The 13103-nt window shown below is 46.2% G+C and overlaps 1 protein-coding gene across 1 annotated transcript in view; it reads right to left on the bottom strand.

Annotated features, from left to right (window-relative positions):
* HTRA2 (HtrA serine peptidase 2) overlaps positions 1 to 10993 on the bottom strand; it is a gene marked incomplete at its 5' end in the record, with an annotated part of 39771 nt that extends 28778 nt beyond the window's left edge. Inside the window, 3 exons of the mRNA XM_088457544.1 lie at positions 6852 to 6884; positions 10435 to 10629; positions 10706 to 10993. Of these exons, the coding sequence (XP_088313670.1) occupies positions 6852 to 6884; positions 10435 to 10629; positions 10706 to 10993 (516 nt within the window). The remainder of the gene's footprint in view (positions 1 to 6851; positions 6885 to 10434; positions 10630 to 10705) is intronic.
* Between the last annotated feature and the right edge of the window lie 2110 nt (positions 10994 to 13103).

Here is a 13103-nt window from a genome sequence, read left to right as displayed (position 1 = left end):
TGTGACGTGTTATACTGCTGGGAGTAACCAGTACAAGATGGGGAGACAGCAGGCATGTACATGGTACCAGTATGAGGGGATGTGACGTGTTATACTGCTGGGAGTAACCAGTACAAGATGGGGAGACAGCAGGCATGTACACGGTACCAGTATGAGGGGAAGTGACGTGTTCTCCTGCTGGGAGTAACCAGTACAAGATGGGGAGACAGCAGGCATGTACACGGTACCAGTATGAGGGGATGTGACGTGTTCTCCTGCTGGGAGTAACCAGTACAAGATGGGGAGACAGCAGGCACGTACACGGTACCAGTATGAGGGGATGTGACGTGTTCTCCTGCTGGGAGTAACCAGTACAAGATGGGGAGACAGCAGGCACGTACACGGTACCAGTATGAGGGGATGTGACGTGTTCTCCTGCTGGGAGTAACCAGTACAAGATGGGGAGACAGCAGGCATGTACACGGTACCAGTATGAGGGGATGTGACGTGTTATACTGCTGGGAGGAACCAGTACAAGATGGGGAGACAGCAGGCATGTACACGGTACCAGTATGAGGGGATGTGACGTGTTATACTGCTGGGAGTAACCAGTACAAGATGGGGAGACAGCAGGCACGTACACGGTACCAGTATGAGGGGATGTGACGTGTTATACTGCTGGGAGGAACCAGTACAAGATGGGGAGACAGCAGGCATGTACACGGTACCAGTATGAGGGGAAGTGACGTGTTATACTGCTGGGAGTAACCAATGCAAGATGGGGAGACAGCAGGCACGTACATGGTACCAGTATGAGGGGATGTGACGTGTTATCCTGCTGGGAGGAACCAGTACAAGATGGGGAGACAGCAGGCATGTACACGGTACCAGTATGAGGGGATGTGACGTGTTCTCCTGCTGGGAGTTACCAGTACAAGATGGGGAGACAGCAGGCACGTACACGGTACCAGTATGAGGGGATGTGACGTGTTATACTGCTGGGAGTAACCAGTACAAGATGGGGAGACACCAGGCACGTACACGGTACCAGTATGAGGGGATGTGACGTGTTATACTGCTGGGAGTAACCAGTACAAGATGGGGAGACAGCAGGCACGTACACGGTACCAGTATGAGGGGATGTGACGTGTTATCCTGCTGGGAGGAACCAGTACAAGATGGGGAGACAGCAGGCACGTACACGGTACCAGTATGAGGGGATGTGACGTGTTCTCCTGCTGGGAGGAACCAGTGCAAGATGGGGAGACAGCAGGCACGTACACGGTACCAGTATGAGGGGATGTGACGTGTTATCCTGCTGGGAGGAACCAGTGCAAGATGGGGAGACAGCAGGCATGTACATGGTAAGTCATACAGTGTACAGCTGGTATAAGGGTACACCCCACCATTATTACATCACCAGATAAACGATGGAATGGTTCCACATTGTTTACACCAAACTCTGACCCTACCATCTGCAGGTGGCAGCACACAGACCAATCTTCATCTGCCCAGTGCTGGTGACCTGGGCTTCCTGTGCTTAGCTGGCACCCAGTGTGGTCTGCTGCTGAGCAACCAATCAGATTCTACTTAACACTTATCTAGCACCTTCTAGAAGATAATAGCTAGAACCTGATTGGTTGCTATGGGCAACATCTCCACTTCTAAAACTCTCACTTTAGTAAATGTACCCCCTAGTCTCAATATGCCATGGGGCACACGAGTGAGGCACCAGGACCCATGCAACTCAACAAGCACCTTACTCGCCCCAAACTTGTATCTTGGATGCAACATACAGATGCATAAGTCTGCACGGATTATTATATGTGACCCTCGTGTATCACACACAGATATCAGATTAATCAGTGGGGTCTTCTATACAGCGGTGCATCACATCCGAAAGCGACCAAGGCGCACAGCCGGGAAAAATAAACACACAGCGCAAGAAGAGACTCCCAATACATGGCAGGAGAAGAAGGGCTGCTTGGCGCACCCGCAACAATAGTGTGTGAGGACACGTGTGTACATTACACGTGTGTTACTGACACCTGGAACCAGTCTGCTCATTCTCCTACAAACTGGTCATCCCACCAGGATCATCCATTATCACCCGTGTTATTATATAGTGTCATCGCACCAGGATCATCCGTGTTATTATATAGTGTCATCGCACCAGGATCATCCATTATCACCACTGTGTTATTATATAGTGTCATCACACCAGGATCATCCGTGTTATTATATAGTGTCATCGCACCAGGATCATCCATTATCACCACTGTGTTATTATATAGTGTCATCCCACCAGGATCATCCGTGTTATTATATAGTGTCATCGCACCAGGATCATCCATTATAACCACTGTGTTATTATATAGTGTCATCCCACCAGGATCATCCGTGTTATTATATAGTGTCATCACACCAGGATCATCCATTATCACCACTGTGTTATTATATAGTGTCATCGCACCAGGATCATTCATTATCACCACTGTGTTATTATAGTGTCATCCCACCAGGATCATCCATTATCACCCGTGTTATTATATAGTGTCATCGCACCAGGATCATCCGTGTTATTATATAGTGTCATCGCACCAGGATCATCCATTATCACCACTGTTATTATATAGTGTCATCACACCAGGATCATCCGTGTTATTATATAGTGTCATCGCACCAGGATCATCCATTATCACCACTGTGTTATTATATAGTGTCATCCCACCAGGATCATCCGTGTTATTATATAGTGTCATCGCACCAGGATCATCCATTATCACCACTGTGTTATTATATAGTGTCATCCCACCAGGATCATCCGTGTTATTATATAGTGTCATCACACCAGGATCATCCATTATCACCACTGTGTTATTATATAGTGTCATCGCACCAGGATCATTCATTATCACCACTGTGTTATTATAGTGTCATCCCACCAGGATCATCCATTATCACCACTGTGTTATTATATAGTGTCATCCCACCAGGTTCATCCGTGTTATTATATAGTGTCATCGCACCAGGATCATCCATTATCACCACTGTGTTATTATATAGTGTCATCCCACCAGGATCATCCGTGTTATTATATAGTGTCATCGCACCAGGATCATCCATTATCACCACTGTGTTATTATATAGTGTCATCGCACCAGGATCATTCATTATCACCACTGTGTTATTATAGTGTCATCCCACCAGGATCATCCATTATCACCATGTTATTATATAGTGTCATCCCACCAGAATCATCCATTATCACCAGTGTGTTATTATATAGTGTCATCGCACCAGGATCATCCATTATCACCAGTGTTATTATATAGTGTCATCCCACCAGGATCATCCATTATCACCATGTTATTATATAGTGTCATCCCACCAGGTCATCCATTATCACCAGTGTGTTATTATATAGTATCATCGCACCAGGATCATCCAGCTATCACCAGTGTGTTATTATATAGTGTCATCATACCAGGATCATCCATTATCACCATGTTATTATATAGTGTCATCCCACCAGGATCATCCATTATCACCAGTGTGTTATTATATAGTGTCATCGCACCAGGATCATCCAGCTATCACCAGTGTGTTATTATATAGTGTCATCCCACCAGGATCATCCGTGTTATTATATAGTGTCATCCCACCAGGATCATCCAGCTATCACCAGTGTGTTATTATATAGTGTCATCGCACCAGGATCATCCATTATCACCACTGTGTTATTATAGTGTCATCCCACCAGGATCATCCATTATCACCATGTTATTATATAGTGTCATCGCACCAGGATCATCCATTATCACCAGTGTGTTATTATATAGTGTCATCGCACCAGGATCATCCATTATCACCACTGTGTTATTATATAGTGTCATCCCACCAGGATCATCCGTGTTATTATTTAGTGTCATCGCACCAGGATCATCCATTATCACCACTGTGTTATTATATAGTGTCATCCCACCAGGATCATTCATTATCACCACTGTGTTATTATATAGTGTCATCGCACCAGGATCATTCATTATCACCACTGTGTTATTATATAGTGTCATCGCACCAGGATCATCCAGCTATCACCAGTGTGTTATTATATAGTGTCATCATACCAGGATCATCCATTATCACCATGTTATTATATAGTGTCATCCCACCAGGATCATCCATTATCACCAGTGTGTTATTATATAGTGTCATCGCACCAGGATCATCCAGCTATCACCAGTGTGTTATTATATAGTGTCATCGCACCAGGATCATCCATTATCACCACTGTGTTATTATATAGTGTCATCCCACCAGGATCATCCATTATCACCAGTGTGTTATTATATTGTGTCATCCCACCAGGATCATCCATTATCACCACTGTGTTATTATATAGTGTCATCCCACCAGGATCATCCGTGTTATTATATAGTGTCATCCCACCAGGATCATCCATTATCACCAGTGTGTTATTATATAGTGTCATCCCACCAGGATCATCCATTATCACCCGTGTGTTATTATATAGTGTCATCGCACCAGGATCATCCATTATCACCAGTGTGTTATTATATAGTGTCATCCCACCAGGATCATCCGTGTTATTATATAGTGTCATCGCACCAGGATCATCCAGCTATCACCAGTGTGTTATTATATAGTGTCATCATACCAGGATCATCCATTATCACCATGTTATTATATAGTGTCATCCCACCAGGATCATCCATTATCACCAGTGTGTTATTATATAGTGTCATCGCACCAGGATCATCCAGCTATCACCAGTGTGTTATTATATAGTGTCATCGCACCAGGATCATCCATTATCACCACTGTGTTATTATATAGTGTCATCCCACCAGGATCATCCATTATCACCAGTGTGTTATTATATTGTGTCATCCCACCAGGATCATCCATTATCACCACTGTGTTATTATATAGTGTCATCCCACCAGGATCATCCGTGTTATTATATAGTGTCATCCCACCAGGATCATCCATTATCACCAGTGTGTTATTATATAGTGTCATCCCACCAGGATCATCCATTATCACCAGTGTGTTATTATATAGTGTCATCGCACCAGGATCATCCATTATCACCAGTGTGTTATTATATAGTGTCATCCCACCAGGATCATCCGTGTTATTATATAGTGTCATCCCACCAGGATCATCCATTATCACCAGTGTGTTATTATATAGTGTCATCCCACCAGGATCATCCAGCTATCACCAGTGTGTTATTATATAGTGTCATCGCACCAGGATCATCCATTATCACCAGTGTTATTATATAGTGTCATCCCACCAGGATCATCCACTATCACCACTGTGTTATTATATAGTGTCATCACACCAGGATCATCCATTATCACCACTGTGTTATTATATAGTGTCATCGCACCAGGATCATCCATTATCACCACTGTGTTATTATATAATGTCATCCCACCAGGATCATCCATTATCACCACTGTGTTATTATATAGTGTCATCCCACCAGGATCATCCGTGTTATTATATAGTGTCATCCCACCAGGATCATCCATTATCACCAGTGTGTTATTATATAGTGTCATCCCACCAGGATCATCCGTGTTATTATATAGTGTCATCCCACCAGGATCATCCATTATCACCAGTGTGTTATTATATAGTGTCATCACACCAGGATCATCCATTATCACCAGTGTGTTATTATATAGTGTCATCCCACCAGGATCATCCATTATCACCAGTGTGTTATTATATAGTGTCATCCCACCAGGATCATCCGTGTTATTATATAGTGTCATCCCACCAGGATCATCCATTATCACCAGTGTGTTATTATATAGTGTCATCACACCAGGATCATCCATTATCACCCCTGTGTTATTATATAGTGTCATCCCACCAGGATCATCCATTATCACCAGTGTGTTATTATATAGTGTCATCCCACCAGGATCATCCAGCTATCACCAGTGTGTTATTATATAGTGTCATCGCACCAGGATCATCCATTATCACCATGTTATTATATAGTGTCATCCCACCAGGATCATCCATTATCACCACTGTGTTATTATATAGTGTCATCCCACCAAGATCATCCATTATCACCCGTGTTATTATATAGTGTCATCCCACCAGGATCATCCACTATCACCACTGTGTTATTATATAGTGTCATCCCACCAGGATCATCCATTATCACCACTGTGTTATTATATAGTGTCATCGCACCAGGATCATCCATTATCACCACTGTGTTATTATATAGTGTCATCACACCAGGATCATCCATTATCACCCCTGTGTTATTATATAGTGTCATCCCACCAGGATCATCCATTATCACCAGTGTGTTATTATATAGTGTCATCGCACCAGGATCATCCATTATCACCAGTGTGTTATTATATAGTGTCATCGCACCAGGATCATCCATTATCACCAGTGTGTTATTAACTCACATATTTCATCCAGCTACCAATGTATTATTATAAAACCAGTCCATCAGGATCATTAAGTTACAACCATTGCAGTACTATGCTGCCTTCACTATAATATATGGGGGTCAAAATTACAAAACTTGATTCCTTCATTTGTATCTTAATTTCTCTCACAAAATAAAAACTAAATTCTAGCGAAAATGTTGAATTAAAGCGTAAAATCCCATGAATCCCATGTTTAACTCGCTTACGGAAATTGCACTTTTACAAAAAACAAAACAAATGGAAACGTATTTGCCCTGGGAATGCTCATTATACAGAAAAATAAAATTCAGGTGCTACAGTACTTAAATAAATGTCACTTCTCACTGTTATTATAAACATCCAATCTGCGAAAATTCACATAATTATACTCACCAGATTTACCAGCGGACCTCCGGAATTACCAATCTGGCAGGGAGAAAAGATGGCAAGGATCAGGACGACAATGATACCTCACTGACAAATGCCTCATACCTCAGGTATATTACAGTGACATCAAATGACAATTTATAATTCCATGATCTGACCAGGTGTCATCAGTCACAGGGAGGGATAGTACAGTCTGGGTGCTGGGAGTAATCACACAGGTAACACCACATCTGTTACATGTAATGTCATTACCAGGTGTGAGCAGTCACAGGGAGGGATAGTACAGTCTGGGTGCTGGGAGTAATCACACAGGTAACACCGCATCTGTTACATGTAATGTCAGTACCAGGTGTGATCAGTCACAGGGAGGGATAGTACAGTCTGGGTGCTGGGAGTAATCACACAGGTAACACCGCATCTGTTACATGTACTGTCAGTACCAGGTGTGATCAGTCACAGGGAGGGATAGTACAGTCTGGGTGCTGGGAGTAATCACACAGGTAACACCACATATGTTACATGTGATGTCAGTACCAGGTGTGATCAGTCACAGGGAGGGATAGTACAGTCTGGGTGCTGGGAGTAACCACACAGGTAACACCACATATGTTACATGTAATGTCAGTACCAGGTGTGATCAGTCACAGGGAGGGATAGTACAGTCTGGGTGCTGGGAGTAATCACACAGGTAACACCGCATCTGTTATATGTAATGTCAGTACCAGGTGTGATCAGTCACAGGGAGGGATAGTACAGTCTGGGTGCTGGGAGTAATCACACAGGTAACACCGCATCTGTTACATGTAATGTCAGTACCAGGTGTGATCAGTCACAGGGAGGGATAGTACAGTCTGGGTGCTGGGAGTAATCACACAGGTAACACCGCATCTGTTACATGTAATGTCAGTACCAGGTGTGATCAGTCACAGGGAGGGATAGTACAGTCTGGGTGCTGGGAGTAATCACACAGGTAACACCACACATGTTACATGTGATGTCAGTACCAGGTGTGATCAGTCACAGGGAGGGATAGTACAGTCTGGGTGCTGGGAGTAATCACACAGGTAACACCACATATGTTACATGTAATGTCAGTACCAGGTGTGATCAGTCACAGTTAGGGATAGTACAGTCTGGGTGCTGGGAGTAATCACACAGGTAACACCACATCTGTTACATGTAATGTCAGTACCAGGTGTGAGCAGTCACAGGGAGGGATAGTACAGTCTGGGTGTTGGGAGTAATCACACAGGTAACACTACATCTGTTACATATAATGTCAGTACCAGGTGTGATCAGTCACAGGGAGGGATAGTACAGTCTGGGTGCTGGGAGTAATCACACAGGTAACACCGCATATGTTATATGTAATGTCAGTACCAGGTGTGATCAGTCACAGGGAGGGATAGTACAGTCTGGGTGCTGGGAGTAATCACACAGGTAACACCGCATATGTTATATGTAATGTCAGTACCAGGTGTGATCAGTCACAGGGAGGGATAGTACAGTCTGGGTGCTGGGAGTAATCACACAGGTAACACCACATATGTTACATGTAATGTCAGTACCAGGTGTGATCAGTCACAGGGAGGAATAGTACAGTCTGGGTGCTGGGAGTAATCACACCGGTAACACTACATCTGTTACATGTAATGTCAGTACCAGGTGTGATCAGTCACAGGGAGGGATAGTACAGTCTGGGTGCTGGGAGTAATCACACAGGTAACACCGCATCTGTTATATGTAATGTCAGTACCAGGTGTGATCAGTCACAGGGAGGGATAGTACAGTCTGTGTGCTGGGAGTAATCACACAGGTAACACTACATCTGTTACATGTAATGTCAGTACCAGGTGTGATCAGTCACAGGGAGGGATAGTACAGTCTGGGTGCTGGGAGTAATCACACAGGTAACACCGCATCTGTTACATGTAATGTCAGTACCAGGTGTGATCAGTCACAGGGAGGGATAGTACAGTCTGGGTGCTGGGAGTAATCACACAGGTAACACCGCATCTGTTACATGTAATGTCAGTACCAGGTGTGATCAGTCACAGGGAGGGATAGTACAGTCTGGGTGCTGGGAGTAATCACACAGGTAACACCGCATCTGTTACATGTAATGTCAGTACCAGGTGTGATCAGTCACAGGGAGGGATAGTACAGTCTGGGTGCTGGGAGTAATCACACAGGTAACACCACACATGTTACATGTGATGTCAGTACCAGGTGTGATCAGTCACAGGGAGGGATAGTACAGTCTGGGTGCTGGGAGTAATCACACAGGTAACACCACATATGTTACATGTAATGTCAGTACCAGGTGTGATCAGTCACAGGGAGGGATAGTACAGTCTGGGTCCTGGGAGTAATCACACAGGTAACACCGCATCTGTTATATGTAATGTCAGTACCAGGTGTGATCAGTCACAGGGAGGGATAGTACAGTCTGGGTGCTGGGAGTAATCACACAGGTAACACCGCATCTGTTACATGTAATGTCAGTACCAGGTGTGATCAGTCACAGGGAGGGATAGTACAGTCTGGGTGCTGGGAGTAATCACACAGGTAACACCGCATCTGTTACATGTAATGTCAGTACCAGGTGTGATCAGTCACAGGGAGGGATAGTACAGTCTGGGTGCTGGGAGTAATCACACAGGTAACACCACATATGTTACATGTAATTTCAGTACCAGGTGTGATCAGTCACAGGGAGGGATAGTACAGTCTGGGTGCTGGGAGTAATCACACAGGTAACACCGCATCTGTTACATGTAATGTCAGTACCAGGTGTGATCAGTCACAGGGAGGGATAGTACAGTCTGGGTGCTGGGAGTAATCACACAGGTAACACCGCATCTGTTACATGTAATTTCAGTACCAGGTGTGATCAGTCACAGGGAGGGATAGTACAGTCTGGGGGGGGCCGGAGGATCTGCTGGAGAACAGAACACAGTAAATATGAGGGTGGTTCAATAAATACAGTAACTAGACCTCTCCTTGCGTAACTAGTACATATACTTATAATCACTAGTATGGCCTTGGTACAGATTATTTTTCCACAGTCCCCTTCCTTGTCTAAGCATTTGATCCCATGGTGCACCCAGGACATGGCGACTACTGAGCGTCACCATCGGCTGCGAATCGCCTTACACCCAGGTGCTTCTTCAATTGTGTAAAGAAATGGAAATCAGTCAGTGCCAGGTCTGGGCTGTAGGGAAGATGCTCCAGTACCTCCCAAAGGTTGCGCTGTAACTCTCGCCCTTGTGGTCAATGTGTGACCATGTTCCCGCCAGCCGCGCCATCTTACAGCCGATGCTGGGACAGTGTGACTGATATGAGGCGCAGTGTAATGGCCGGGAGGGGAATGGTGGGCTACCGGCTCTGGCCTGCTGGGAAATTAGAATGAAATAGAGAACATTACACATGAGAGGTCTTGTTCTCTTACTTATTGAACCACCCTCGTATAATGTAGGGATGAGGGGAAACGTATTCTGCGCACGTATCTGAATAGCGTGACCACTGAGCAGCTCAGAGCCTGCGGACACCCGCCGTCCAGACCCAGCGCACGTGAGGAGGCACTTACATCTATGATGGCGTCAGTCTGGATAAAGTCCATGTCTTTGTGTGATAGTCCCAGCTCTTGGCTGCCTCTGTGCACGGAGCTGACAATCCCAGAGGTGATGGTATTACGCAGCAAGTACGGCGTACCCACAGCAACAACAAACTCGCCTTGTCTGACCTCCGAGGAGCGGCCCAGGGGCAGGGTGGGGAGAGAGGCCTGGGAAAAAGAGAGAGATCATGACTTGTACAAGAGACAGGGCGCTTCCACGCCGCAAACGGACTCACGCTGGTACCTTGGGAGTAATCTTGACGGTGGCGATGTCCTGTACGGGATCCATATCTATAACCGTGGCGTCATACACGTCCCCATTATACAGCTGCACTCGTACATTCTTCTTATTGGCTACAACGTGGGCGTTGGTAACAATCAGGCCATCCGGAGACACCAGGAACCCGGAACCACTAGAGATGACCGCCTGCCGGCCGGTGAAAGGGTGTCTGCGGACAATGAGTGCATGGTGATTGCCGGCAGCTGTCCAGCACCAGGATATAGATATATATGACCCAGGATCTCTGTAGTAACATTATACAGGGTGTATATATTATTGTACAGGGTGTATATTTGGACTATTCACAGTCCCAGAGGGCACTCACCGCAATTGATGAAAACATAGATGCTTAAATATGAATAGTACATCTCACCCAATCAGTGTGTTCAATCGACGTTTCCACCAAGAGCATGTTGGACGGACTTGTCTTGATAAAGACCCGGCGGGGTGGAAACGTTGATTGAACACACTGATTGGGTGAGATGTACTATTCATATTAAAGCATCTCTTTCATCAGTTGCGGTGAGTGCCCTCTGTGACTGTGACTAGTCCAAATATGGATATATAAATGGAGAATTTCTAAATCTCCCTAGTGGAGCACCCCTTGGACTTTCTATACCTGGATTTGAGTGCAGTATTACACGTGGTGTGATAGAGATAACAAGAGATATGGTAAGAACTTACCTTTGTTATCTCTGTTTCTACGAAGTCCATAGGGTCCACAGGGTTGACCTTGGGGTATAGCTGGATCTGGATCCGTCCTCCTCTATACCCCGACCCGGCCACAGGCACCTCAGTTGGTAAGCAGCTAAGGCCGGAGGAGGAGACTAAACAGAGAGAAGGAAGACTGGAACACACAAGAAACCATACTCACAGAAATGGGAGACGGAAAACCGGTGACCAGCCACACAGCCCATTTGAAGCCAGGTGCGTCAGGGCGGGCGCCCTGTGGACCCTATGGACTTCGTAGAAACAGAGATAACAAAGGTAAGTTCTTACCATATCTCTTGTTTTCTACTTCAGGGTCCATAGGGGGTCCACAGGGTTGACCTTGGGGATGTCCCAAAGCAGTTCAACTAAGGGCGGGGACGCTCCTGTGCTGAAAGGAGTACCCGGCGCCCAAAGGATGCATCCTGAGAGGCGAAGGTGTCAAACGCATAAAACCTCAAAAACGTCTGAATTGAAGACCAAGTAGCCGCCTTACACAGCTGAACAGCGGAGGCGCCACGTCTAGCAGCCCAAGAGGGACCCACAGAACGAGTGGAATGAGCCTTAACAGAGGCTGGCACAGGTAAACCCTCCTGTGCATAAGCCTCACAAATAACTGAACGAAGCCAACGGGCTAACGTTTGCTTGTTGGCAGGCCAACCCCTCTTGTGAAAACCAAAGAGAACAAACAAAGAATCCGACTTCCTAACCGAAGCAGTCCGGTCCACGTAGATTCTAAGTGCCCGGACTACATCTAAGGAAGCCTCACCAGCGGAAAGATCAGGCGACTGAAAAGCTGGCACAACAAGTTCCTGATTAATGTGGAACTTTGAGACCACTTTGGGCAAAAACTCAGGACGAGTGCGGAGCACCGCTCTGTCCTGGTGAAAAATCAGAAAAGGAGGGCGACAGGAAAGCGCCCCAATTGTGACACCCTCCTGGCAGACGCAATTGCCAGGAGAAAAATGGTCTTAAACGTCAGCCACTTGAGCTCCACCGACTCAAGCGGCTCAAAAGGAGGACCCTGCAAGACCCGCAGCACCACCGCCAAGTCCCACGGAGCCACCAGAGGCACGAAGGGAGGCTGGATCCTGAGAACACCTTGGAAAAAGGTGTGAACGTCTGGCAGTGTAGCAATCCGTCGCTGAAACCACACGGACAAAGCAGACACATGAACCTTCAGAGAGGTCAGGCGTAAGCCGAGGTCCAAACCCGATTGAAGAAATTCCAAGATTCTGGAAACCCGAAACACCTGCGGATCATAGTTTCTGGATTCACACCACTGAAAATAAGTGCGCCACACCCTGTGGTAAATCCGCGCGGAAGCAGGCTTGCGTGCCCTAAGCATGGTACCAATCACCGAACTGGAGAAACCCCTAGACCTCAAGACGGCTGTCTCAAGAGCCACGCCGTCAAAGACAGCCGACCCAGATCCGGGTAAAGGCAGGGCCCTTGAGACAACAGGTCCCGACGCTGAGGAAGAAGGTACGGAGCGTCGATGGAGAGGCACCTCAGATCGGAGTACCAAGGACGTCTGGGCCACGCCGGAGCCACCAGCACGAGCGTGCCGCCGTCCTGCTTGAATTTCCGCAGAACCTGAGGAAGTAAGGATATCGGAGGAAACAGATACGCCAGGTGAAACGTCCATTTCACC

Source organism: Taudactylus pleione, unplaced genomic scaffold (assembly GCF_031769625.1).
Source record: "Taudactylus pleione unplaced genomic scaffold, aTauple2 ptg000766l, whole genome shotgun sequence".
Classification (NCBI taxonomy): Eukaryota; Metazoa; Chordata; class Amphibia; order Anura; family Myobatrachidae; genus Taudactylus; species Taudactylus pleione.
This window is presented reverse-complemented; position numbering and strand designations above follow the sequence as displayed.